Here is a 24,012-nt window from a genome sequence, read left to right on the forward strand (position 1 = left end):
TGCGGAAGCAAGGCTGCCCTTTTTCCCTACTGACGCACGTAGGCCCCCAGAGCTGACTGAGCTGAGGCCGGGGTTTGCGTAAGACAAAGCCTCTGTTATTGCCAACGTCTCAAATAGAATCCACCAGCTGTCTCTCCTCTGGCTGATTTACCTAAGGAGAGATCTTTACAAAGATGGAAACTTCCTCCAGCTTCAGAGCACAGTAGCTCAGCTGAGGGCCAGTCTGTGAAATGCTGACTGAAATGCCTACCAGGCCATTTTCTGAGAAGCAACTCTAGATACCCCCAGGGACAACAAGAGCCAGGGGCTCTGAACACAAGGGGCACACTTGTCTGCTAGGCCTCTTTCAAAGGCTATCAAATAGGCTGGCCGTAAGCAATTCCTGGGGAGAACATCACCATCTATTATTTGAGTAACTGAATACAAGGGCAAGAGAGGGAGGCCAACGCTCCTAGGGTTTTACCATCGAAACTAGAGTAAGTTGCAGAAACGGCAGAGTTCCAGAATAGTGATCCTGTATGAAAAAAGAGTACTGACAGTTTTTTTGAGATGCCATTCATAGGAATTTTACACACATTCCAGTGTCTAATTGTTATGGGCTTCACCCACATTCTAATTGGATCATGACCTATTATTCCACTGAGATTACCATCTACATGCCTTAGCCAGTTGGTTCTTTCTGTATCAGGAGTTAAATTTGGGGCCATACATTTTAGAATTAAAAGTCCCTCTCTTTGTTCTCAGAGCCCCCAAATGGCCCTTCATCATTGTGCCCTTGAAGGGAAATCCAATAATTGCCCTTGGCAGTCTGAGTCACGGAAGGGACGGCACAGCCAAGTGTGGGCTAGAGACACTCTCTGAGCATCTAACCTGCCCGAGCTGTTTATTCAGATGCTGAGAAGTTCATCTCCGGGGAAATTGAGACTGTTATGTTCCTGCAGGTCATCCGTTCTTAGGAGATGGAGCTAGTGTATGCTCTGTATTTTTATCATCTGCTAAAAGGCAAGTCAGACCAGATCCCTGCTATTAAAGGATCAACAAGGACAAGGGTGGTAAAAAGCCCCTTCAACCCTGAAAGCTCCTTTAAGGATATTTTCAGGGAGGCGTCACACAAGCAGAACAGACATTTGGATTCTTGGCTGTATGTAATGACAGCTTAGTGGCTTCTCAGGGCTGAGTTTAAAAATGACAGGCAACATCATCTAGGAAGAGGCGTCATTTTCCTTGAGAGAGAAAACTTCCCAATATGTGCCCACCTTTAAGGTGAGTACAGCGCGAGTCTTTCCAATTTTACTAAGGGTACTGACCAAAGGATCTTGTTGAACGGAAGCCACGCTCTCCTATGTAAGCAGAGGAGTCAGACAAAAGCAACGTACGATTCGCTGGTCGGTGTAATCCCCGCTGCTGTACGAGGTGGCCAGGGTGGAGGAGCACTTCTCAGCATACCAGGGGGACAAGCCTTGCTGTGAGGCGCTGCTGATGGAGATGGTGTAGATGCTGTCCGTGTAGCCGTCGCAGTCACAGTTATCGCCCTGACGTCCCCCGTTCCCAGAAGCCCACACGAAGATGGAGCCCTTTCCTTGTCTCCCCTAAAGGAAAAGCCAGACTATATCACATCTGTCATCTTTTGGTATCACTGTCACACCCCGGTGAAATTCCCCACAAATTCATGCATGAGGTTCTCAGAGATAAGTTAGAAGGAGTCAGTTTCAACTCCAGGTCCTCCAGCCTCCCTGTGGGAAGCCTCATGAGACTGCATATGAGAAGCCCCTGGGCTGTGACTCGGCCAGTCTTCCTTCCTCTGGGCCCTCTCTGGCATGGGTCTGAGTGAGTGCTTTTTTTCTTTTCCTTAGTGTGCAGACTCACACTCTGGCCTTTAGCACTCGCTCATATTTTTGCACTCTTCCCTTGGCTTATGTCACCGTGTTTGAATCTTTGAACTTCCTCTCTTTCTTTCTGCTTGCATCTTCTGGCTGACTGATAGAATGACAAAATCAGACATTATTCAGATCTGTTTTGCAGCTGCATTAAAAGGGACTCTTCAATTGAATGCAACTCGTCAAGGCTACCCTTTCTATGACTTCTCAGTCTGTGCTCTGCAAAGTTTCTACTTTTGTTTGATCCTGTGCAGAACGAGGCCTTAGAATCCTGGTGAGAATGCAGGAAACAGAGCAACACCCTCAAGGCACAAGTCCACACCAGGCACATACAAAATGGGAGGTAGCACATAGCTATATTTAAGGGTGCGCTTCCAGAGATTTGAAAGAAGTCTGGGTAGTAGTTTCCCTACCGTCAAAATCCAAAAGCAGCAGGAAAATGAGAAAGGACATATCCAGAGTATTTCTTATTTTTTATTTATTTATTTTTTTTGTCTGATTTACTTTCGTTTATTTGTTAATTTTTAAAAATTTTATTTCCAGAGTATTTTTAAAGTAAATATTCTAAGAGTAAAGAATCTCTGTTGAATGTCAGACCCAAATCGGGAAACTCTCTTAACCCTTAACTTCCACCCCTCTGAAGAATGCTTTCAAATTGTAAGCAACGACAGGAAATTCAAAGCCATTTCTTTCCATATAAGCTAAGTGTTCTTCCCTTTCCTTCATATCCAAGTGGCCAGGTTTCATTTCAGTTGGGTCTGTGTTAAGCATCTTACCTGCTTGACACCATATTCAAAAGCCTTCTGGGCCAGTCGGCCAGGCCCCTCCACGGTTTTCCCATCATCATTAGGGCCCCAGCTGGCACTGTAAATGTCCACATGTCCGGGATTGAATCCAATTGAACTGGCTTCAATAGCGTCAGTCACAATGCCATCCAGCATTCTTATGCCTGAACAGTCAATCAAACAAAAAATACATAAGTGGATGTCAGCGTGTACGTGTAGAATGGTGCGATGCTCTTAATATTCATTTTATTTTTATTTTTTTAATATTCATTTTATAGAAGACTCTCAAAAAAGTTAAAAACAGGGTAACCGCTGGATGTCTCAAGTGCCCATGAACCAGGCTGCTATGAGCACAGAAGGAAGATACAAGTCACTGTCTCCATAAGCTTCCATATCTGCCCTTTGGAGACAACTATATGCACTAAGCAGTGACTATGATTGTTACTGATTACAAAATGTCTCCCCTCCCTTCGCTACCCCAATAACCTGAAAATGACAGGACAGCTTTCGGAAAGAGGCATCAAACAGCCCTCCTTTGACCTGTCTGTTAATGACTATACCATGGATAGACCGTTGCCCAGCCTGTGCCATATGAAGGATTCTGTATGGGACACTGTGTAGCTTGAAAAGACCTACCCACAGTAGGAAACTAACAAGTAGGGAAGGAACTCGTTTCTAAACACTGATTAAAAATAACCCAGAGGCCATTCTTTTATGTGTTTGCTGAGAAACATTTTCAAGGAACATGTTTCCTTTTCTTCTAAATAATCTCAAGGAGGAAATCACTGCCATGGATTTTGCTCCTGAGGGGGAATCATTTTTCATTAGGAGAAGGCAGATGTGGTCGCTCTTTGTACTTTCTAACAGGCTGTCGCCCGTCATCAGACTCATGTATTCAAGAGCCAGGAAGGCAAAAGTAATTTAGACAGATACGGGCAGCTACCTGGTTGCTCCTGGCTTCAGGCAGATCACGTAGCGGAGTGCCCAGCCTTACATTTGTGCGCTATTATTTACTATAGAGCACAGGTAAAAGAACATATAATTAACACAATTAGTGAAAGTCATATTGACTAAAACAAAATTGGTTAAAAATTTATTTCGGGAAAAAGAAAAAATCCCAGCTCTGCTTGCTAGCTGTGTGATCTTGGGCAAGCCACTTAACTTCTTGTGCCTCAGTTTCTTTAATTTTAAAATAGTAAAGGTAGCAGCTTATGTGCACTGAGGATATACTGTATGCAGCTCCCTTGCTAAGGCCTTTATCATATGGGTTCCTCTATCTTTAGGACAACAATTTGAGGCAGATGCCATAATTTTCCCCGTTTACGGGTGGACCATAAGTCCAGAGAGGGACAATGACTTGCTCAGGACCACACAACTTGAAACTGGGGAGCTGGGACTTGAATCCCTGAAATTTGGCACCCAAATCCAACCTGTTAGCTTAGAGTATAACCTGTAATGTGTTGTAGAGTCAGTGGTGCCTAATAAGTGAAGTGTTATTAAAAAAATGCACTTGGGGCTAGACCATCAATGGGGAATGATGGGGAAAAAATCTCAGGAGGCTTGGAATTAGAAGTCTTATGTTTCAGTTTTGCATTGCCACAAACTAGCTGTTACCTTGAGAATCTTGCTTCTGATTACTTCTCTATAAATGAAGGGATCAGAAGATTCTCTCACAAACTATAGCTAGATAGTTCATCGTGACTTAAAAAGTGAAGTATTTCTCTAGGTGATTGCCTGATTTGTGCTTCTGCCTTCATTTTAAAAAAAAATTAGCATAGCACTTAAAAAAAGGGGGGGAAACACACAGCATTTTGACAATGCTATTATCAGAGGGATCAGGAAATGACACAACATGTGATAGTGTGATGTATTAGGGAGAGATTCATCATATGTACCATGATGGGTATTTATTGGATTTCTTAAAAGGAAGTCATAATCAAACTCAAGGTATCCTTTTGCAGAGTTTAAAGGAACTTTACTGTCATTGGCACATTCTACAGTTGATCTTTTTTGTTGTAGCTTGGAAAACAAACTAAATTCAAAGCATAACTGAAAACCCAAGGTAGGAATAGTGAAAAGAGGAAAGACAATGATTATATTCTCTGTGAGCCCTTGCTGGTCCACTGTCTACCCGTCCTCACAAGAACGTGGACTGCATCAATGGGTTCTCCGCACCAGGACAGTGGAGGAAGAGAGGAGAGTGAGGTACTCACTCCCCGGGATCCTCCTTGCCTAGAAGAAGCCCTGTTGTTTTACCCAGGGCCACAGCTCCTGTCCAGTGGTTCTCTCTATGGCCCCAACTTTCTCCAGTTGCTGTTGATCTCTTCTTCCCCTTGCTCCTTTAGGCCTAAAGGTGATAACATCTGTTTTCATTTGTTAGCCCTTGTTGGTTTCCCTTTACTTTTTTTTTCTTTTTAATTTTAATTCCAGTTAGTTAACATACAGTGTTATATTAGTTTCAGGTGTACAATATGGTGATAATTTCCCTTAAGTTTTGTAAATAGTTCCTCTATTAAATTGCCCGGATGGAACTTAACCATGCTTCCCCACAAAGACACTCACTGAAACAGCTAGATTCTAAATCCATGCTGTCGAAGATAACCTTTGGCTTCTTCATGTAACCAATATGTATTCTTTTATTTTCTTAAGACAGTTACTTGCTATGAAATGAAGAACGACAGAATTGAGAGGCAAGGAAAGTGTTTGCCTAAATTTACCTCATCCTTCTGTTCCCTTAGCAAGTACTCAATAATGAACCCTTGTAAATTAGCACACAGAGAAAATCAGATTTGGCTCAAAAGCTTTTCAACATTTCTATTTTTCTCCCCACAAAGATGTGTAGGCCATATTCGGCTATCATTTTTTAGGAATCCAGATCCATTGATTTATCTGCAAATAACACTTAAATCCTGCAGCATATTTTAGGTGGAATTCATTTCTTCCACTGGTTGTTGAAAGCCCCCTTCCCCCCTCATTTACACCAGGTGATGCGAGAGTCAAACTGAAGCGCAAAAGTCCAGGACCAACCCTCTGCTTTACCTCCAACTTTGGAATTGTATGCAACTCCGACCCCACACTTGTGATTATTTGCTTGCATGGCAATTTCTCCTGCACATCTGGTCCCATGTCTGAAGATTTAAAAATAGGAGTTATAAAACATAAATGAGGGCAAAGTGTCATTTGCACATGAATCCGTGGTACATGGCCATACTAACTTTTTGTTAGCCTTGTTGCCAGTTTCCTGCCCATCAGTCTTAGATGAAGTGTAGGTATCAGATGATGTAGTTACTGGAGCCAAAGTATGTGATTCACATTCCAGCCTCTGGCACTCCCTAGTGATGTGACCTTGGGTAAGTTATTTGTCCTCTCAAGTTTCGTGGCAACACATGAGATGCTGCACATAGAGCACTTAGAATGGTGGCTCCTATAATGTAAGAGCTTGGGAAGTGTTACCTATGGATACTGTCATGAGCACCTCTGACACTTTTGGAAGCCATTTCAAAGAAGTGGCTTCTGCGCCATACATTTTGGTGAGGTTTCTCCTCACTCCCTGTTTGGTGACTTCCTTGGAGTAGGTTATCCTGGACCAGTCCTAGTCTGGTAAATAGACTGGACCTCGCCGAGTCTAAGATAAATAGAACAGAATTCTCCTCTCAAGCCCTCTTCCCCTCCTCTAACCATCCTCCACCAAACTAAAGCAACTGAGGGTTTTCTGGTACCAAGGGGAGTTTGAGATTTTAACAGGACTCTACTGGCTATTTGGGAAACCAGGGTCATCTTGCAACTCTGATCAGGGCCAGAAGCCTGAACAAGACTGGTTTTCTCATCAGACAAAGAGGGTAATTGATGATTTCAGAGTATCTGTAGGGAAAAGTCCATCTCTAAAACAGAGCTGAGTCTACCATTAAAGCATCAGTTCTGAATATCTGAGAACTGATATCTTTTCCCACCACCCCCGACCTTGGGAGAGTCAATAAGTCAACACAACTAATGTGAATTGATTCATTCCATTGTGGAAGCACCTGGGAGTAGTGTAGAGGCTGTTGGTGCTTTGGAGGAGCTGACATAGGAAAGACAGGAAGACTTAGCTTTGAGCAACACTGTCAGGCACCTAGTTTCAGACATTACTACACTAGACATGTATTAATTTAGCCCAGCAGGGAATATACAAATTCTAAATTGACTATCCAAAATAATTCTGTTTCACTTCTCTTTTTTTTTTTTTGTCCTAAAGTACCAAAGATGATTTCTTGGTCTCCTTTTACTAGATGATGTTTCTGTTTTTTCACATTAATACTGGAGAGGAATCCTAATATTATCTTTAATTCAAGGTCTTTCCTAATGCAGCAGACATCTGCTGCTGCTTTTTTTTTTTTTTCCTTCTCCTAGCATTTTCTCCTTTAGGGAAGTAGCTTTCCCTTATTCTTGTGATTCTATCATGAGCCTCCTCTTGTTCCCAGACAGCTTTCAAGGGTTGTCGCATATTCTGTGGAAGAGAATTCTATTCTTTCTCTAGAATCTACAGCTTTAAGTTCCATGTGAGCCATGTGGATCTTGCTGCCAGGCAAGATTGATCAATTGATTGATTGATTGATTGATTGATTTTTTGAGAATGAAGCTAATTGGAGGCAAGCAGCTAAAAGATGGAGATAGTGATTGGGGTCCTAGTAGCATATTATTTGAGCTCCTGAATCTTGGAACGTGTGAAGCTAGACCATCCCTTGGGTGATTTTTTTTTTTAATCCCCATTTTACTTCATCTTTGAATTAGGATTCTCTCACTTGCAACTGAAGCTGCCCTGACCAACACACCCGTTCTCTGAGAATTGTGTGCACATTGAACACCTAGAAGGAATCTCACGCCTCTTTGACGGATTAACTCTCTTTGCTTTTATAGAAGGAGAAACTGAGTTGTCACCTTCTGGAAAGTATGTTCCTAGAAGTCCCACCACCTGATTTTCCATTTACGGGAGATAGGGCCAGGTTAGCAGAATCTCCAGCCTGAGCCAATAGAATCAAACTGTTGGCAGAAATCCCCAGCACAGCACCTCTGTCCTAAGAATGGTGCAATGGGACAGCACCTATGATTTATCTCTCCTTACATACTGAAAATTATTTTCTTGAAAAGTGCAGTAGGATCATGGTAAAAAAAAAAAAAAAAGGATTGATATTTTTCCCTCCTCTTACCCTCACTTCCCACCTCCACACCTTGAGAAAAATGGAAGGCTTTATCAAAGTGGTACTATGTCATTCTTTAGACCTGTAGCTTTTTTTCTTTCTTTAAATTAGGCTCTGAGATAAAAGAACCCTTTATTATCTTAGAACAGTGGTAGTAACTGGCATTTAAACAAATTGATTTTTAAAAAATTATTCCACGAGATAGTTTAAAGACTACTATTATCCTAGTTAAAATACCCTTGTCACACATGTTATTTAACCAGAAAAATAATCTGTAATTGGTATTGAAATTCTGAATATAGATTCATGCCAGCTTAATAGTAAGAGTTACCTGCACTTTTGAGATTTTATTATTTAGTGATTCCTCTTTTGATTTGCAGAGGAGAATTCAAATGCAGCTTCTATTAATCTCATTTCCATAGTAATATAGAACAGCAGCAACACAGATAGTTTGGAGAGATAATGCCCTTGGAATTGGGAGATAATAGGTCTCTAACTGCTATAAAGTCCAAGACGAAATGGAGTCATTCATTTTCTAAACCTAAGAGATTTATTTCTGACGACATGCTCGAAGGGCAACTCTATTTTTCATTATACCTTTTGATAAATGATAGGGATGCTACCTTTTGGGTTGATAGTCAAGAGGACCCTGAGAGGTAGTTACTTATTGTATAATTTTCAAAGAGCAGATTCTGAATTGGCTCAGAAAATTGACTTGTCTCTGTCTCTACTCCTCTCAGATGATATTATTCTTGTCATGTTGGCTTCTTACTGGAAGGAGGTCTATCTTAGTTGCTAAATGAGAAGGCTTCATCAACATCATAGCAAACACAACTTTTTCTATGTACCAGACCACTATACAAGCCAATTACATATGTAAACTCATTTTATCCCCATAACAACCCAACAAAGTAGCTACTGTTATTATCCCTTTTAAATAGATGATAAAACTGAGGCACAAAAGCAGTTAAATAATTTGTACGAGGTCACCCAGCTATTAAGTGGCAGAGCTAATACTTTAACCTAAACCGAGCGACAAAGCCCGTATTCATAGCTGTTTGGCTGTGTCACACTAACTCTATGCTATGTGGGAGGTCCACGGCAGGCTGTGCTCTGGAAACTCAGGGTTTTCAGCCACAAAAGAAGTACCATTATATGGGCTACTTCTTTGAAAGCTTTGGAGCTCTGTGAATTGGGGAAAATGTGGCTATTGAATTGGCTATCCAGTATTATGAATACTGCATATAAGACTCCCCCTTTGGGGGGGAATAAAAAGGGAAATCAGAGTCCCTCCTTCTCATGAGTAGAGAAGCTCTAGAGAATATCATTTTACCAACTATTCAGCTATCATGCAGCCACCACATAATTTATCATCCACACTGGATCCTTGGACCAGACCTAGAGGACACTGCCTGGGAAGAAGGCTGCCACCTCCAGCTATAAGTCTCTTCAGCTGCACCCACTTGGCTGAGAGCAGATTTCTCTTTTGGTCTTGACCAAGGGCGTAGAATGAGAGTTGCCATTTTTACTTTGTTCTAACTTCTTAGAATAAAGTGCCCCTTTCTTCCAAGAACTTATTGCCCATTTCCTTAGGAAGTTCCGTTCAGGAGAGTAAAGAGCAAATGCCTCATCACCCATTTTAGGAGACAAAATGAAAAATAGAGGCAGAGAGAGGTAAGTGATTTCCTCAAGGTCTCCTTCTATACTGATAGTTGGTGAAGCCAGGACTACCAGCCAGGACAACAAGGTCACGCTCCAAAAGATCACATGTTCCTCCTGGCCCTGCACTGCTCTGACTTAGAACTGTGGCTGAAAATTTGTCTGGGGCTCCTGCCATAAGTTCCTGAGATATCCTGCTTTCCTCCAAGGTACCCCCTGGTGGTTCCCATTGTACTAGTACTGGAATATTCTAACTTCTAGGCATTGTTTGTAGTTAACCCCTTTAAGAAATAAACCCTAGAAGTAAATGGTACTGAAAGAAGCAGCATCTTGGAACCCTCCTCAAGCCTCCCTTTCTCCCCAGTGAGGAAATATACACCCAGAAGTTGAAGCTAAGTGCATGAGCCTCAGCTCTCTTCCTGGTGTTTTTCCTTCTGGAGGGGGGAACCATCCAAAGAAAGAACTTTAGGTGAACATTACTGCACCAGTCACCTGGGAATTCTGAGTGAGAATATGAAAGAAAAGAAGAGGGAAAGAGGGAGAAAGAGAGCAAGCAGGAGAGAATTCGATTGACCCAAGTTGGGTAATAGTCTGAGAAAAAGAAAGCCATATGGATGGAAAATGTAACCCCTTTATGTAGAATGTTTCCATCCCAATTGTAGCAATAAGCCCTAATTTTGCCTTGGCTTTGATCTATTTTGGTGCAAGTCTCTTCTGGGTAGAGCAAATGAAGAAGAAAGTATGGAAGTCTTCTTGAAGTTATGAGTTATGCAAAAGACTTCTCATATGGGTATAGACACTTGAGGTCATGTGGCTAGAGGGTGAAATTTCTTTGTGGCTAGGAAAAAAGGTTAAGAAGTCTCTTGCCTCTGGCTCTTTATTTGGCCTCTTGCTTTGTCAGTTCTGCCTCTTGGCCTACTTCATCACATTGTGGTTGCTAGAGAGAATTATTTTACGAGTCAGAAGATACTCTTTTTCTCTTCCTTTAGCTTTATAATACCCTGAAGAAACTCTGGGAGAGATTACTGAGTCTTCCAATGCCCCCAGAAAATGTGTTGGATTTGAGGGCCAGACCTCAGAGTACATCTCTCTTGTCTGGTATCTGGCCATACTTTTCTGAGGGAACTGGTGAGCATGGCTGTGGTCATCGAAAGAAGTCATGAGGATTTATTATCTTTGTCATCTACTTTTATTTCCACAACTAACATCAAATATGTTGCTAATAGGAAGGGATTCATAGAGGAATTGGGGTTGAGCTGGAAGATTTTACTCTTTATGACCCAAACATTCTTTCTAAAGCTATGACTATTCTGTGCCATTCGAGGGGAGCATTTCATAACATAAGAAGAAATTTTAATTGAAATATGGTCCTGTAAGCCAAAAGAAATATAAAAATAGAAGCATTGGTTTCTGTTTTAAAAGCAACAAAATACTATGGTATGAATGGTGTGCATGAAACCTTTTCTGAGAGCTGAAATGTGGATCATATGTATAGTGTAATTTTCTCAAATCAGATAAAAGCATTTTAAAGTACATATTCCCCCCAAATCCACATTTACTCACTTGTTCTCATTTGTGGGATCATAACGGGGAAATGGATCATGGTCATTATCGTTAAAATCATAACTAGCCTCTGGATCCTAAAGAGACAATAGAAATAACCCTGTAGCATCATTAAAAAAAAAAAAAGGTAGCACTTCCCAAGCCTTCTGCCTCTACCCCCTCCATCCTGGCAAATAGCTCAGAAATCTGCATTTGAGAGTTTCTGGCCCAGTTGCTGATCATTTATTATACCCATAAACCAGGCATAAATGATGTACACAGAAGAGTGAGCAAGCACCCAATTCTCAGTGAATGTTACCAAACCTATATAACTCTCTGAAGCTCATAGGATATTAGGACCAGAAGGAATCAGAGTTTACTTAGTTTGACTACCTCATTTTTTAAGTGAGAAAACTGAGACCCAGAGAGGTTGAATGACTTAACTAATCTCTAGAGCTAGTTGGCGATACTTGGACACTCATCTCCCTTACGATTATGGGTGGAAATAGGTGACTGTGGGATGGGGCTCAGGTCCACAGTGATCTTCAGCCTTCCCAGTTACACTAAATAAGCGTAATTTAATTAAAGAGAGCGTGCTTGAAATGTAAGACAAGTTTCTAGGTCGCACCTCCTTTTCCAAACAGATTGCTATATTTAAACACCTCCCACATAGAAATTCTATTACCACTATGGCGTCTTCTCTACATTTTCCATATCTTTCAATAACTCCTACTTTCTACTAAACTTTTTATCTCTCCTTTTTCTTCCCTTTCCCTTTGCTCTCTAGCTGGGGAATTTGGAATGATGAGAGAAAGACAAGGGACAATCTTAAAGATGAAACACTGATCTAAAGGCCTAAGATAGCATGTAGTACTTAACAGACAATTAAGTAGTTTTCATTTACTTATTTTCCATTCATAATAAACGTTTCTTTTCTCAGCTTGCCATTTTTACACTATGTGGTGTACATTTTGAATGTGCATGGAAGGAATCTCATTCACATAACTTCACAATGTCAGAGATATTACACCTATAAAGGATGTGAGGAAGAAGACTACAAAAATGATCTCAGGCATTATTCTTGATTTGATGGCTTTAATGCCCCCAATACTGAGTGATGTAGAGTCTGAATGGCTTTTAATAATTTAGTTGGTATAGGTGCCTCCCCCCTTCCTCAACACACAAGCCTTTGTAAAATCCTCGGCTCTACTGAATGCTTTCAGTGCCCACTGATACAAAAAAAAGTTCACATGTGCTGGCAGGAGGGTGAGGGAAAAAACAAAACCTTGGCCCATAATTCTCGGGGCCAATGTCAGAGCAGTCTTCCACTTGAGAAAAGGAAAGCCTTAACTCTGTGTCTGTGTTGACTTCTCCCTAAGTTGCAGTCATGGGAGGGCCCAGACTCACATAATTTTCATAGATGTCTGTGTGATTCCACTCCAAGCCATCGTCCAGTACTGTGATAACAACTCCTTTGCCTGTGATGCCTTTTTGCCAAACAGGTATCACATGGAGATCCAGCTTGGGCAGGGCTGCAGTCATCCTAGTATCTTGCTGATAAAGAAAAACAAAGAATTGGTGAAATCATGATTTACTTGCTGCAAAATGAGAACTGAAGCTCAAGTCTGGAGACCCATCTTTTTTTTCCTAGGGTTACTCTACGTTTTAGAAGAAGGCAATTAGGTGAAAATAAAAAACGAAGTTGATGGTGGAGCCAAGTGAATCATCAGAGGACTGTTCTTTTCCCAGTTGTTCCAGTGGAAAATCACTTGAAAGGATGAATCACTCCTTGCCCCTTCTCACTGAGCTACATAGCTTCTGAGACGAAGTTTATCCCTAAGTTTCATTCATTTATAATGACATGCTTAAGCTTTTTTATCTACCAAAGTTTTATTTGGTGTCCCATGTTTCCATCTCTCCCCAAATCCTGAGCCACCCTTGCCACACTGAACCTACTTTATATTGTCTGGTTCATAGTCATTCATGGATGTTTTAATAACTTTTCTAAGAGCAGAACCTGGAATGCCCAGGAGGCTGCTGTCTCACCAGAACTTGCAATTTAACTGCCTGTTTCCAAGTATGAGTGATGTATTTTTTTTTTCCAAGTATGAGTGGTTTAGAGAGTAAGTATCTATGCGAGGTGATTTGGAGTTTTCTTTTTCAGATAAATTTTCCGATAGTTACAGTGTATGGGACTATAAGTGAGAAGAGCTGGACAGCAAGGGAATAAAGAGATGAGCACATTTCTAAGCATTTGAGGGAGATGCACTTGAGGGAGATGCTTTAAAAAAAGTGCCAGGTTTCTGGTGAAAGGGACAGTAGGAAATTTATAAATAATAACAGCCAAAAGTGTCAATGAATGAATTTCCCCCTGGCTGATTCTCCTCAGAAAGAAGTTGGGAAAAACTTTTTTTTTTTTTAAGACGTTTTCATTCACTTTAGAGAGAGCACATGCAAGTGAGGGGGGGAGGAGCAGAGAGAGAAAATCTCCAAGCAGACTCTCCACTGGGCATAGAGCCCAAGATGGGGCTGATCCCACAACCCATAAGATCTTAACCTGAGCTGAAAACAAAAGTTGGTTGCTCAACAGATTGAGCCACCAAGGCACTGCAGTAGGGGAAACCTCTTCAAAGAACTTACTAGGCCAACATGAAGCTAAATCACAGGAGATTGGAACTACACATAGATTTTTGGCCAAAGCCAGAGAAGGCTTCTGTGTCAGTCGCAAGAACAGCCACACAGTGTGGTGGTTAAGAGTATGACCTCTGGAACCATGAATTATGGTCCTACTGCTGATAATCAGATGACTTTAGCAAGTTACTATTGCCCATGTCTCTGTCTCTTCATCTGCTAAATGGGTATAATCATTATATCTACAATATGATGTGAGAACTAAATGAGTTCATTCATATCAAACACTTAGAATAGTATTTGACATGCAGTCAATACACAAATGTTAATGAGTCTCTTCCGCAATGAACAAGTATTGCCTAGGTTAAGAGAATGTTAAGAGTAATTGATCCCTTTTCCCATCCTTTGTACAACAAAGATGTCTAAGCCTTAGCTTATGGTTGTCATGAAAACTTAGCTTTTATAGTATTCTCAACAAAAAACCACTTCTATCAATATCTATTACTGACATAGAGGCTTAATATTAAAATGGAAGGGAGAACACTCTGCAGGCAAGAAGGGGCACCTAAAATTTCTCTACTCAGGGACAACTGGGTGGCTCAGTCAGTTAAGCCTCTCCCTTCAGCTCAGGTCATGATCTCAGGGTCCTGCCATTAGGCCCCATGTCAGGCTCCCTTCCCTCTCAATCTGACCCTCCTCCCGTCTTGTACTCTCTCTTTTAAATGAATGAATGAATGAATGAATGAATAAAATCTTTAAAAAAAATTTCTCTACTCAACGCCCACATACCAATGAGGATTTGGTATCTTTAAAGTAAAACAGTTTGCAAGTCTAGACATCTGCATGTAGATGTATTTCGTCTCTCCTTGTGTTTCTTCCTTTAGCTTGGTTCAGAAATTCTCACTTCTTAGCATGTAAGAATTGCCACTCAGGGCTGTATATACTGAATCATGTTCACGGTACCCTTTGGATGATTTAAAGGTTCTCAAGGGTATCTTTGACCGATGTGATTTTTGCCATGATTAATGTTTTGGAACTCTTTTTTTTTTTAAAGATATTATTTATTTATTCGACAGAGATAGAGACAGCCAGCGAGAGAGGGAACACAAGCAAGGGGAGTGGGAGAGGAAGAAGCAGGCTCATAGCAGAGAAGCCTGATGTGGGGCTTGATCCCATAACGCCGGGATCACGCCCTGAGCCGAAGGCAGACGCTTAACCGCTGTGCCACCCAGGCGCCCCAATGTTTTGGAACTCTTAACTTGCAAGACTTGATTCTTCTGCATTTGCTCCAGATAAGTTTAAGAGAAGAAAGTAACAATCCTTCCTCTCATAGCAGCTAAAGATTGTGTTTCAGACACTTCCATCTGGTAAAACAGGAGATCCAGATCATGGAAGCTCCCATCAGCCCTAATCTCCAGGTAACATACCCCTCTACTGAATTGTCTGTCATTAAAAAAAATCTATTTTGCTGATGTAACAAAATAAATGGCCCAGGTCCTATACAGTCCTTCTGTAAATACTTACCAAGTACCACTGCTGATTCCACATTGGATCATTGAAGAGATTTAGTGCTGAGTCTCTTAAAACTGAACGTTTACTTCTCTCTTTTTCATACTGTTGTTCAGCCCATATTACCTACAAGGAGTTTTATAGCAAGAAAACCAGCAGTCAGATAGTCATCTCTGTGTAACCATCTTCCCTCTAACTAGCTCCAGTACCCTCCCCATCAGAGTTTTTGTTTGACTGCAGATCAAACTGGCAGCCCAGTGAGAAGAAGGGATTGCCCACCAGGGAGATGAACATTTCCTCTATTACAGTAAACTGTACCTTTAGGGGGAGGAGAAGGAGTCAGTGAAGTGATGATTCCCTCAAATTATTTACACTATGATTCCAGTGGAAGTAAACATTCAGCCTGCTTTCATCAGCAAATGGACCATAATACTGATTTTTTTTTTATTGTGGTCTTAGGGTTTTGTAGCTGAAAATTTGTCCATTTTCATGGAATGAGTCAACAAGCTAAGAGATTCCAGAGACTGCTGTTATGGTGCTCTTACAGCTTAATTTCTCTTTCTTTACACGCAAAAGGTAGAAATTACAAATGTTATGCCGGACAAGAAAGGTGCTGTGTCTTTGCAAATCTGAAACTCTGGCTCCCCTGTGCTTTAAGCTCCTGCTTAAGAGTATTTAATATGAGCAACAGATCCAGGTGATGAATGAGCACTACTGACCATGCACACTTACCATTAATTTAGTCTCATGTATTATGCAAAGAGATCTGACAATACAAAAATTACCTTTCCCACATTTATGGCATAATCCTATTATGTTTGAGACCCTGAGAGGGTGAGGGACTGCCTTGTGGTTATATTCATTATGAAATAATACCATGCTCTTATTTCACTGGGCAACATGACTGTTTCCTACCCGAAACATATTCTCTCTGTCGTATACATGATGATAGTCCAGTGTCTGGTGGGATGTTGTTAACGTGAGAATACTCATGAGTCAGATCCAAAAATAAAAACTAAAAAATAATTTGTTGCTAAAGGATAAAACTATCCACTAAGACTGTCCTGAATTTTGAATTAGAAAATCTATGGCAAACCTATTATAAATATTGGGAGGGACTTGAAAGCTAGACATTAGTCGCTATAATTTATTTTTAAAGAGCCTGTATGTTCAAGCTTAATTATTTTGGCTTAAAATACCTCAATGCTTGGAATATACTGCCTGTCATCTGAGTTGGTCTTTGGAAGCTGGCTGCTAGGGAACAAGTACTAATCTTTGATAGAGTCACTTACAGTTGGAGATTTCATTAACAGACTTGTAAAGACAGCCTATTGCTGCATTTCAGAAGGCTATTTTGAAAGAATATTATCCCCCATTAAAAAAAGAGCAATAAAATGAAAATCAAAAACAATTTTTAAAAAATGGAATATAAGAAGAGGCACTCTGCCATCTGATCAGATAAACATTCAATTGTTGGAAACAGTGTTATGATTAATGTCATTAACTCCAAATCCCATATTAAACTCTATAATAGCAGACCAAATGCAACAGAGGAAATTAGTGATATCTTCCTTTTAAGGTATCATGTACTTAATGTAAATAATCTTTCTGATTTGGGAAGAGCATTAAAGATCATCTCATCCAGCTTTCCACTGCTAGCTTCTACGGGTGCTAGGATTTTTTCTAAAATAAAGTTATTCTGGGGATGATTTTTCATAAGATTATATGGACTCCTTTTTTTCATGAAGGTATGTTGGAGAATAAACTCTTAGCCTTTCTTCATTATCACTTGAGACTTTTGCTCCAAAATCAATTATTAAAGAAATATCTAAAGAATACAACTGGGTCATTTGTTCACTTTAGTGAGATACTTGCAGTAATAATAACAGGTATTGCTCCACTCTTCTTCTGTGAAGATGAGAAGGGAGGTCAGTTTGACTTCCTTGTGCATTAATGTCAGGCATGCATTTAGGCAGACAAGGAAATCTCTTTCTTGCTTTGCTTAAGGACTAAGCCTAGCCAGTTTTGGAAGTTGTCCTACTTTCACAGTCCATACAATGAGTCATCTGCTTTGGGATGGCAAAAGGAAGACTTCCCTGGACAAGAAACTTTTCAAGTAATGTCGGGCCTCTGATTTCGTCTCGATTTGGTCTCACACATCTAGCCATTAGCCCGAGTAAAAGCTGGGGATAGGCATAGGAGCGCTGGTTCGCTGTCCATGGTCCTGATGTAGTGTTCTTTGCCTAGGTGTGGTTGCTGGTAACCCAGACCCAGTCATTCCCTACCCTGATAATTTGCCTTTTTATTCTTCCTTTTAAAATTCTATCAGTTTCAGGACAAATAAAATAAATAACAAATTATTTCACATGGTTTATAAATTCCATGTACTTTCAATAGTTTTATCACCTTTCCGTCACTTATATTTTCTTTCTAGCAAGTTGAAAGATGTATTCTATCTCTCAAAAAGCTTCCATAATTTTCTGGAGTGTTCTAGGCAATAGAAATCATGATAACAGAAAACAGGCCAGCCCGGAAAAATTTCTACCAGTATGTCACATTCTTGAGAAAAGGCAACATTGTGTATGCAAATTTCAGTACTCCCAATATAGTCACCATTTGTATTGATATGTTTGCTGATCTTGAAAACAGACTTCAAAAATCGATAGGTACACTAGATATACATTCAAATTGTTCTCACTCTATTTACCTGTATTCATTCTAGACCTTTCCTGCTCTTGCCTAATCACTGAATATGTATACAAACCAGGATAAAAAGAGATCAAATGCTTTCAGTGAAACAATACAATACTTATGGAAACATTTGGCTCATAAAGACATGGATTTAAAACTTGCTCAATAACACTAGTTTCCCATATAACCAAACCAAACAGAAATGGCAAAATGTGTTTTCAGTTTTGCTGAAATGTATTAAAATTAGCGTTCACATGTTAAATTTCTTTGACATCCTCACATTGGACATTAAAGTGCTCAGTAAATAGTAGGCATATAACAAAACGTTGTTAATTGTATCGGCAAATATTTTTATTAGAGCTGAAATTTAATTTTCAGTACTCATTTTCATACTCTTCAGCTGGATTTGTGAGCTAGTATTTTAAACATATATTTTTATACATATTATATATAAAATTTATTTAACTCAGTCTATCCAATCCAATCCAGTTATTATTATGTGCAATTATAACCCTATAGAAATAACAAGAAACAATACAGACAGATAATTGTGACCACATAAAAAAATAATCATATTTGCAAAGTGCTTTTTCCTCATGTTGGAAATCATTAAGCAGAGAAGTCAGGTTACTGGTTTGAAGACAAATGCATAACACTTACACGATCATCATCAGATAATCTCTTAGTAATATGAAAGGCACTCCTTCGAGACCTTCGGGGATGGTTTTTATGTTTGAATAAGTAATGATTTTCAAGTGATCCAATCTATAAAAGAAAAAATATTAAAATAAAAATCCACTTTATCCAAAATAAGTATATATGGGCTAGATTGAAACCCATGTAACTTAGAGACAGGCAATTTTTATTGAGCCAATTTTTATTCTTTTTGAGGAAGACACTGATAGAAGCCTTCGCTCTCTTGTCACTGTGTTGAGTAAGTTGAGCTTAAAATATTATCACTTGGGCTCACTGTATGCTTGGGGGCCAGTGATACCTCTTTTTCACAAATTTCAGAGGAAGAAAATTTGTTTCTGTGTGACAATATTCTGTAGGTAGACATTTCTTTTTTAAAAAAATCCACTTTATCAAATTTTTCCAGTCAGAGAAGAATAATTTGTGGAAAGCTGGCAAACCCTTTGGGTACTCTATACAGTCAGGGTTACATTCAGCTAAAATGATTTGTCATTGTTACAAAACACAGCCACTGAATCTACAGTGATAATTGTTATAAGCTACTAGTAGAGACCATTTGACTTTCCACTAGTTCAAGGTTTTCCATACATGGAGCTGGGGAGAGGGAGAAGTAACCCTAAGAAAAGATCATCATTGCTTAGCTCTTCCTCTGCTATCAATGGATTTTGCTTCTGGTCACCTCTCTAAGTCTATCTTTATCCTGAGGCCTTCAGGAGCTCAGGGTAGTGATGCTAAATTACTATAAACAAAGGAGAGAAATAAAACAGAATCAAGAAAGTACTATCAATCTTTTACAAAGAATTATTATTTTAAAAATGTTAGTAATGCCATTTTAGCTGGAAATGGCTAGAGAAAATATAACACATGTAAATCATATGTAAATATAGATTTACACGCACACACACACACTTTCTTATAGCTTCTTGTGAACATTCCATCCCTTCTTTGAAGATCCTACTAAGAATACTGATTTATTGTTGTTTGGTTTGGAATTTGTGATTTTGAAAGCAATTCCCATAATGAATGGTCCGGGTTTGGAAATATGTCTGGGTCTAACAGGTGAGAAAAGAAAAAGGGGATATTTTTCTCTCTTACCCAATCTCTTTCCACACAGTTACCAGTACTGTTTAGCTGCCCAAAGGATATAGGATTAAGTCCCCAGGTTTCCCCCCTAGGACACACAAGATTTCCATGATGTCCACAGAAGCTACCAATACAATTCCACTTACTGCTCACACTCTCTTTAGATCCCAACAGTTCCCTGCACTTTCTTCCATGCTGCTTTCTTTGTATCTTCCTTGTTCCTTACAATCTATTTTCTATGCCTGAAGTGCCTTCTACAATCTCACCATGTTCTCCTGGCGACCTTGACTCTTCTTCCTAAACCCTTTGCAAATGTTTCCTCCACTGGGCTGTTCTCAACTCCTGTCCCTCTTCAATCCCTCAATGAACAAATATTGAGACTCCAGGTGCAACTTCTATTACACTAAGTACATGCAATTCCAATTATTTGTTACTAAACCAGTCTCCGCTGGATTCTTGAGTCCTTGAAAGTTTCTTTTCCTCCTATTATTCCTCAGCCCCTAACACGGAGCCTGGCACAGAACAAAATCTGGGCAAAAGCAAAAAGTCTTGGTCGGCTCCTGGGACACGGAGAAGTGAATCTGCGTATTGACTTTTCTCCTGGGCATTTTAAAGACAATTTGGCTCATAAAGTTGGGGAATGAAGCCTCTAGCAAGGAGAGGCGTATTCCCCAGCGGATTCGATCTATGGAATCGCCAACGCCCACGCCGATTACTCATCCGTGACTTCAGCTGCATCTCTACAACCACCTCCAGAAAAAACGCGCCAAAATGTTTTACAACTCCCTCCTCCCCCGCTTTGAGGCACAGTTCCAAGGCAAGGGGCGAGGGCTCGATTCTGAGCCAAGGAAAAAGAAAGCTTAGATTAGAAATCACACCGCCCTGGGGTTCCCCCAGGAATCGCACACCTAAGCTGTCACTCTAGTAATGTTTTAGCGCCCTTACCCTCCCCCCAGCTATCTATTAAACCAGCTCTCCCTTGAACAGGCAAGTTTTTATCACAAGCTGAAACCCTCCGGGAAGCTATTAGGCATTTGGCTGAAGAACAAGAAAGAAAGAAAACCTTGCCCCACAATCATTTTGGCAGCTTGACCCTTCAGGGGGACTGACCCAGCAAAGTTGTGAAGCTGAGACTTTGCAAGTTCCCGGTGAAGACCCACACCTCCCGGTAGAGGCCAGGGGAGTTGGTCCCGCGTCTTTCACCCACCTCTTCTCCCGCCGTCTTCCCAAGCCGCTCCGCGGGCCCCCAGCCTCTGGGTCGCGAGTCCCGGCCTCTGGCGCTCTTCCAATGCCCTGGGCGTGCCCGAAAGGCTGGGGGCGGACATCACGGAGCCCGTTTGACCCCTCGCATCAGGACTTAGATCTGATGCTGCCATATTGGGAAAAAAAAAAGGGGGGGGGGAAACAGCCGGCTCCTGACGCAGAGACCAGCTGAGTCCCAGGGGACAGAGCGCACTGCCTCTCCCGGGGGCGCTTGGTTGGTAAGAGCCTGCGTGTATCTGAAGTTCAGTGTACAAGCGTGGAGGGTTTTTTCTCCCAAACCACGCGGGAATGGATTTAAATGCCAAAGCGGACGACAGCAAGAATAAGCTTTACCCAGCTGCAGCGGCTTCGTTCTGCCTGGCTGCTTCCAGCCCAAACAATAAATAATGCAAGCCTCCTTTCTCCAAGCGCGCCAGGGGCGAGAGCTGCAGAAGCTTCTGCTCTTTGCCACTGGGCTCAGGAGAGTGCAACCTCGGGCTCCCACTTGGGAGATCGCGCGTCAGTATCGCTAGTCCCTGTGGGCCCCAGAAAGTTTCTGGAAAGTGCAAACTCTTACCTGACCCAAAAGGTCATAGCCCAGCTCCTCCGCTATGGCCGAAGCTGCCTCCGGTCCCCCGGGGATTTCTGCCGCCCATTCATTCACAAACTGCTTCTTCGCTTTTACACTGTTCAGTGCACACCAAGCGCAAAAGAGAGCGAAAGCAGTACGCTGCAGAGTCCAGGCTCTTCTCTCCATGGCTCACACACTCGCTTGCACACAAGTCGGAAGGAGATGGGGGAAAGAAGCAAGAAAGGAGAAAAGCCAGGAACACTAGCCCTTTTCGCCCTAGGACTCTGGACCACTTCTCGCTCCCGGTGACTCTGCTGAGATAGGAGGCGCGCGAGGAGAGGCTGGGCGGTGGCGAGCGCTCTTTGGTCTCCCGGCTGAGTGGAGCCCCAGCCCTTCCAAGCCGGAATGGAAATGAGTGTTTACACGTCAAATCGACGAAAGCCATCTCTTGACGTCAGATCTACCTGGACTAAGATCTGGATGGTATTCCCGGCGGGGTGGAGAAGCGGCTAAAATAAGCAGGGAAGGATTAAGGAAAGGAAGGAACCGTTTGCTGGTATCAGTTAAGTCTGCTCCCTCACTGACTGTAAATTCTGTAGCCATGAGAAACATCTTCATTTCTCAAAGAGAAGTGTCCCTATTTGAATATTACTACCAAGAACCAAAGGCTGGGAGTTACAGTACACTTTGCCTCCCTCCTGTCCATTTTCTTTACATTTTCTTACTTAATTATCTCATGGGGGGGACAGGAAAGGGGTGAATCGTTATAATAGCCCTGTGGAGATCAGCACGTGCTATGAAGAGCAGGGGTCTTAAGTCTGAAATCGGGCAGAGGCTGGTAGAGCAGAGAGGAGGGAAGCTTCTATTGCCCAGATTCTGATCTAAATTGCCTAAGAAAATAAGCATGCCTGGAAAACATTGTTAAAGCAGTAATTTTAAAAATGCATTTTAAACTAGCATTGAAACCTTAAAAAAAACAAGTTTAGTTCATCCTCTCCTCAGTTTCTCAATTTAGTAAAACAATATCTAAAATTCTATTCTAGATATTGCAAAGCCTAGTATCACCCCCCCCTTTACTGTGCTTACCTGAAAAATGATTAATCACATGATTTTTTTAAAAAGAAAAATTTTTTCTTTAACCATCAACAGGGGGGTCTAGGGATCCAAACACTGTTGTGTTAACTCAGGGAGAGAAAGAGCAGGTTTTATTAACTCTGAACTTTGCATTTTTTTCTTCAGTAGATCTCCTCACTTTAGTTTTGAGCTGAAGCTGTGCTATTACTTTTCCATAAAATGCACAATGTCACTCTGTAGAAGAATTTTTTTTCATGGAAAGAGAATTAGCAAAAGTCTAAATGCCCCCTCGCATCTCCCACCCACCCCCACACAGACCTCGAAAATGGGTTCAGTCTACCTTGGCTGACTGAGCCTATCTCCATCCTGAGGGGTGGAATCTGTCTGGAAAAGTCCGTGTGTAGTATTCAGCACCAAACAATGGACAGCGCCACACGCGGCTGTGGCCAGAGCTGCCCTTCCGTTTGAGTCTCAGAAACTGCTCTTTTTGCAACTAGCCAGCACCAAGCTATTTCTCATTTGGCCTGTGTCTTTCCCCTCTTTAAAACAGAAAAAAAAAAAATAGGAAATTAACTGTAGGGGGGAACTGTGGTTAGGTTCCTGATCGCGACTACTTGCGTTGAGCTCCCAGGAAGGTGTTGGACTCATCCCAAAAGTGAAATTGCGGAGGCTTAAAAGTCTTGTCTGTGAAAGGTTTTTTTTTCCTAAAGATTTTATTTATTTATTCGACAGAGACAGCCAGCGAGAGAGGGAACACAAGCAGGGGGAGTAGGAGAGGAAGAAGCAGGCTCATAGCAGAGGAGCCTGATGTGGGGCTTGATCCTATAACGCCAGGATCACACTCTGAGCCAAAGGCAGACGCTTAACCACTGTGCCACCCAGGCGCCTCTGTGAAAGGTTTTTCTTTTCTTCTCTTTTCTTTCTTCTTTTTCTTTCCTTCCTTCCTTGCTTCCCCTCTTTTTTTTTTTTTAAAGCTTCCAACCACGGGGGGGCGCAGCCTATTATAGAGAAAGAAGAAAAAGGGTAAGAATGGAAAGAAGGCATATGAGATTGAGGAGAAAGGAAGCAAGAGATATTCTATACAGGAAGCAAATAAGACTTGGTGGAGGATGACACTGAATAGTGCTAATTCTTCATTTGCTTTCATGTTTGCAGAAATGTAGACTAGACTGATAATTTCTTTAAACATAAAGCTTTTTAACAAAAACATGTCAGGGTTAATAAGCCATGTGATCCAGTTAAGTGTATAATAACAATGTGTAACTCTCACATGAGATATTGTGGAATGGGCTCAGATTAATAGCTCTTCTGTCTGCTCTGTAAATTCACATGTGTGAGTGTCGATGGCTGGGTGAGCTTTCTTTTTTTCCTTTTCATGTCTCAGCCTGAGTTGTGTCCTCAAGCTCTCTAGGGTATTTCATTCTCAGAGCAGACAGGTGCTAACTGTGTGCTAGCAAGGCAAAGAAACTCCTGGTACA

General features: G+C 41.3%; 1 protein-coding gene across 2 annotated transcripts in view; it reads right to left on the minus strand.

The window, feature by feature from the left end:
- PCSK1 (proprotein convertase subtilisin/kexin type 1) overlaps positions 1 to 21,857 on the minus strand; it is a 42,477-nt gene extending 20,620 nt beyond the window's left edge. Inside the window, exons 1-8 of one of the 2 annotated variants that reach the window (XM_034656533.1) lie at positions 21,467 to 21,857; positions 18,532 to 18,636; positions 15,196 to 15,306; positions 12,448 to 12,594; positions 11,062 to 11,138; positions 5,702 to 5,790; positions 2,654 to 2,826; positions 1,377 to 1,589 (exon numbers count right to left, since the gene is read on the minus strand). In XM_034656533.1, the coding sequence (XP_034512424.1) occupies positions 1,377 to 1,589; positions 2,654 to 2,826; positions 5,702 to 5,790; positions 11,062 to 11,138; positions 12,448 to 12,594; positions 15,196 to 15,306; positions 18,532 to 18,636; positions 21,467 to 21,646 (1,095 nt within the window). In that variant the 5' untranslated portion in view covers positions 21,647 to 21,857. The remainder of the gene's footprint in view (positions 1 to 1,376; positions 1,590 to 2,653; positions 2,827 to 5,701; positions 5,791 to 11,061; positions 11,139 to 12,447; positions 12,595 to 15,195; positions 15,307 to 18,531; positions 18,637 to 21,466) is intronic. The other variant, XM_002926423.4, reaches the window with a different exon arrangement.
- Between the last annotated feature and the right edge of the window lie 2,155 nt (positions 21,858 to 24,012).

This window comes from Ailuropoda melanoleuca, chromosome 3 (assembly GCF_002007445.2).
Source record: "Ailuropoda melanoleuca isolate Jingjing chromosome 3, ASM200744v2, whole genome shotgun sequence".
Taxonomy (NCBI): domain Eukaryota; kingdom Metazoa; phylum Chordata; class Mammalia; order Carnivora; family Ursidae; genus Ailuropoda; species Ailuropoda melanoleuca.